Below are 5,000 nucleotides of genomic sequence, written 5' to 3'. Positions count from 1 at the left end.
AGAAATACCTATATAAATATTTTCTTTGTCTCAACAAATTTTCCAATAGATCATGCAATAAACATTTATTATTAATAAACAGAATATGCATGAGTGCAGTGATGCAAAACAAATTTATTCATTCATCAGTTACTATTACGATTGCCAAATATATAAAGTTCTAAAAATTCTTCCTCATCTATAATTATCAAACTAACATACCTTGTTTTCAAAGTCCTGGTTGGCATATTGAAGATGAAAAGAAATTTATAGAAAAAGGTTGCGACTTACCAGCAAAATCCCAAATGTTTCAAATCATGATATACATAAGAAAAAATATCATAAAATTATCATTATGATATGTATTCTGTTAATTTTCCGTTAGATTCATGATATTTGCATGTTGACATTATACTGCATTATGTATGCTCAATCATTTTCTTCTCTTTAGCTAAAGTCTCTGGGTTGTCTTCTAGTTGTGAATAAGATAATAGCCATTACCTTTTGCATCACCAGTGACTGCTAACTGTATAATCATCTAAATTCCCTTGAAACATTCCTCCAACATATAACCTTCTCTGAAGAAAGACATTACTCATTAACAAAACAAACACATTTCAAACCAAACATTTTACCTTGTCATTAAGAACACCTGCCCAACAAACTGTCCCCCTAAAAGCAACACACCTGTTTTAGGTCGTAAAGACTCGACAATGTTGGATACAGGAAGACGGGAACAGGATGCGAGGCGCGTCATGCGGCGGGCGTTCAGGTGTCGGCGATGCAGGTGCTCCGCTAGCTCCTGGTCCTCCTCCCCCACGAGGTTTGGGTTGTACTTGTAATGGAGCTGCCAGGAGAGAGGGGATGCTTAGTCTAATATAAAGGAGGAATGTTCAGGTCAACTATTGGATGGGGTGATAAGAGGTTATAATATAAGGAGAACTGGAATGTGTGTGTTGGGAGCAATGTGTATAGTGGGCGTGATGGAAACAGCAAAGTTAAGGGACCAAAAGTAGGAAGATGAAAGAGCAAAAGAGACAGAAATAAAAGAGATGTAGCAGAGAGATCCACAAAAAGGTAATTTGATTCAGGAAGGCGTCTTGGACAGGTAGGTAATGCATTCCCATATGGATGTGTACAATTACATTTACAGAGCAGTCTCAAAAGGAAAACCAGAAGAGTCAGCCAAGAAACACCCTTCAAAAAATTCAAACATCAAAAGCAGATATGAACAGAACTGTAATGAAAATATACTAGCTGTGGTAAAGTTTCCAAAGTATGTTACTGAATGTCAGGAGACAAGATACTGATATGAGAAAAAGCTATTTGTACACTTACTGTTCACTAAAATGATACGCTATTATGATCATTACTACCATATTCACTATCTTTATCATTATCATTATTATCATCATTATCAAGATTATTATTATCATTATTATTATTATTGTATTATAATTTATATTACTGTATTATCATTATTACTATTTTGATATAATTATTATTGTTGTCAGTATTATCATTATTATTATCATTATAATAATTATTATTAATTATTATTATTATTACCATTAAAAATTAAAATAATTATCATTATGATCATTACTAACAAAAACGGTTATCATTATTTATAATATTCTTATATTATCATTGTCATAAACAATGATGATAATAAAACAAATCTAATGACTCATTCAGATTCTAAGAAACCAGTCCATTAACAATTAGTAACATAACTCCCACATTTACAACTAAAGCCTAGGTGAATATAACTCAAAGACGGCATTGTTCCAAGTGGGAAAAAAAAAAAAAAAAAAAAAATTCTATATATATATATATATATATATATATATATATATATATATATATATATATATATATATAATGATCAGTTTTACCAAAAACAAGAACAAATTTTATTAATTTTACACATCATGTGAATGAAGTGATATGTAAGCAAGACACAAATCAAAGGTAAATACAATACAAAAGAAAGGTATTTACACTAACAATATTACATATGGGAAAGAATTAAAGGGGAGAGGAGAAGGAGAAGGAGAAGGAGAAGAAGAGGGAGAGGAAAGGAAAGGACAAGAGATGAGAAGAGAAGAGAAGAGAAGAGAAGAGAAGAGAAGAGAGGAGAGGAGAGGAGAGGAGAGGAGAGGAGAGGAGAGGAGAGGAGAGGAGAGGAGAGGAGAGGGGAGGGGAGGAGAGGGCGAGAGAAGTGAAGAGAAGAGAAGAGAAAAGAAAAGAAAAGAAGGAAAAGGAAGGGAAGAGAAGAGAAGAGAAGAGAAGAGATGAGAAGAAAAGAGAAGAGAAGAAAAGGAGTGAGGAGGGGAGGGATGGGGAGGGGGAGGAGAGGGGAGGGGGAGGGTTAGGAGAGGGGAGAGAGGGAAAGAGAAAGAGAGAGAGAGAGAGAGAGAGAGAGAGAGAGAGAGAGAGAGAGAGAGAGAGAGAGAGAGAGAGAGAGAGAGAGAGAGAGAGAGAGAGGGAGGGAGATATGGTGTATGTGTTAGTAACAGTTTATTTAGACAATATTTGTAATAGACAGACTTGTCTATTACATCAAAATGTATAAATTTCATTAAATCAAATAAACTAAAATGTCTTATTATTTACAAGAATTACTTGAAAATTAATATTTTCAAAATAGTTGAATATACTTTTTACACAATGTCTTAGTTCCAGTTTAACACTCATATTTAGTCTAGAAGTTGAAGAAATTATCTACAGCTTTATTAGATATGTCAATTCTATATTCAAGTCATGTATGATAAAATTTCAGTAACCATAATTCATTATATTTACTCTAATGAAACTAAATATGAAAATAAGAGACATGCCATGCACCAGCACAAGTAACAATGTGTCTTATTAGTTACTCCTTCACTACATGCAAAATATCTGATATTCAAAGAGCTATGCAAAGAAAACGGGCTACTGCATTCCTCATGCAAATGACTAGCATTTGTGTATCTGCAAGGAAATTGTGTCATTGTTATACTAAGTAGGTAAAAAAAAATAGATTTACTAAAGAAAAATAGTAATTATCTTTAAAATGTACCATCAGTTCAATGGTAAATCCAAAATCAACACACATTTCAAAATATTAACCATCAAATGTAATGGTAATACAAAAGGTCACACTTTTTATTCATAAAATAGTGTAGAAAACACCTGTTCAAGGTCTTTATAAATTTTTTTCTGCCACAAAAATATAGTGCAGAAATACCCCTAAAAATATTATACTTAACTACTTACAATTCCATACCATGAGCAAGAGTATACATATCGATAAATGAATGTGTGAGTAAACAAAAAAAAAAAGGGCAAAATGAGGTAGATCGTGAAAGACACAAAAATGAATAAAAAAATAAATTCCGACAGTAGTATATCTTATGCAACATTTTGATTATAAAGTCTCTCTCAGAATTCAAAATGCTGAAGGATATATTCTGGTCAGAGAAATTTATTCAATTCCATTCATTTCATTCATACACACATGTCAAAGGCTCATGACCCAAAAAGAGAGAGAAAAAAAAACTTCAGTGTTATATATACCACCAAAATCTCTGCAACACTGAATAGGTTTGTACAGGTGTACACATAACAATTTACTTTGTCCTCTTAAGTACTCAACAAATCAGCCACTCAACACCTCAGACCCTGAGGAAAAAATCTAGCAATCCAAAAAATAAAAATGCAAATATTCACTATATTTGGGAGTCTCCCCATATCATTACTCACTTCACACAATAAATTAATAAATAAAATAAATAAAAATAAAAGAAGACGTAAAACAATACAGTGCAGGAGAAAAAATCAGATTTCACTTTAAAAAGATTAGAAAAAAAACTATCACTACAGTATCATACTGTATATATAAGTGATATCAACTCTGTGAAGTATACAAGCAATATACAGTGATTCTCACTCTAGAGGGACAATCCCCATGTGCTCTTATAGTACTTCATGTGATCTAATCAAACTATAAAGTAATTAATCCAACAAATGTTTACAAATGCCACTTTCAGTGTCTTCAGAATCATATTCTACTAGTTACTCACTGAGTAACTAGTAAAATATGAGTTATTTAATCGGTGAGACATTGTTAACTTGAATTACAGTGACACTGGTAAATATGTCAAAGTCTGTTGGATTAGTGTATAAACAAAAAAAAAATGGGACTCTCACAGTATGACATACACACACTGCTTCATAGACAAACTTTATGGGAGACTTGAAAATCTCAACAAACTTTCCAGTACATCACAACAAGAAGAGAAGCCGCCATGGTAACCTCGAGTTTATTAGATCAGTCACCCCTGTCATGTTAGGAGCTGAGTTCTAGTGATTCTATGCTGGTGGACCAAGACCTTCCCGAAGGCGGCGGTAAGGAGGAGCCAAGAGGCGTGTCTCTATTGAGTGAAGCATATCTCTGATTGCCCTCAAGGGGGGGTCTTCCATTGCGTGAAGGAGGGGTTCCACGTCTGGTGGTTCCACTACGTGTGTTTCCATACCGTGATTTCTGATTTTGTGTGAACATTTGACCTGTTTTACCTTCTCCATTTTTCCTGTTGAAGGTCAGAAGGTCAGGGAAGCATTGGGTCATCACATATTGAATCCTGAAGACTCTGCCAAGTACCTGTTTGCCCAGAGCTCTCTATACTTGGTGTAACTGATGCCCCTAACTAAAAGTCAGTTTCACTTACATAACATGCACATAACCAAACTCATATCACTTGACACTTACACAACTTGCAAATGACATGCCTAAGCATTCATGAAAAAGAAACATACTAAATACCTAATAAGAAATGCTTTCAGTGTTCTTTTGCTTTACATTTTAATCTACAATTCCTGTATGCATTTTTTTCTCTTGACAGATTAGAAATAGTTAATCAATACTAATGATAAGAAAACTCTTTAAGGTGAAGGTAACTCTAACCACACTTTGTTATAAATTCTAAAATCATTTAAGACTGAGAGGACTCTAGAGATGCATATTTACTTAAAATATT

At 33.4% G+C, this 5,000-nt stretch overlaps 1 protein-coding gene across 3 annotated transcripts in view; it reads right to left on the bottom strand.

Annotated features, from left to right (window-relative positions):
* The window catches only part of LOC119598680 (Na(+)/H(+) exchanger beta-like), a 95,105-nt gene that overhangs the window by 6,499 nt on the left and 83,606 nt on the right, over nt 1–5,000 (bottom strand). For all 3 annotated transcript variants that reach the window (XM_037948407.1, XM_037948405.1, XM_037948406.1), the window contains one exon: nt 667–826. In XM_037948407.1, the coding sequence (XP_037804335.1) occupies nt 667–826 (160 nt within the window). The remainder of the gene's footprint in view (nt 1–666; nt 827–5,000) is intronic.

The sequence above is a fragment of the Penaeus monodon genome, chromosome 41, assembly GCF_015228065.2.
Source record: "Penaeus monodon isolate SGIC_2016 chromosome 41, NSTDA_Pmon_1, whole genome shotgun sequence".
In the NCBI taxonomy this organism is placed as follows: Eukaryota; Metazoa; Arthropoda; class Malacostraca; order Decapoda; family Penaeidae; genus Penaeus; species Penaeus monodon.
Note: the sequence above shows the minus strand (reverse complement) of the source record. Positions and strands in the feature narration are given on the sequence as shown.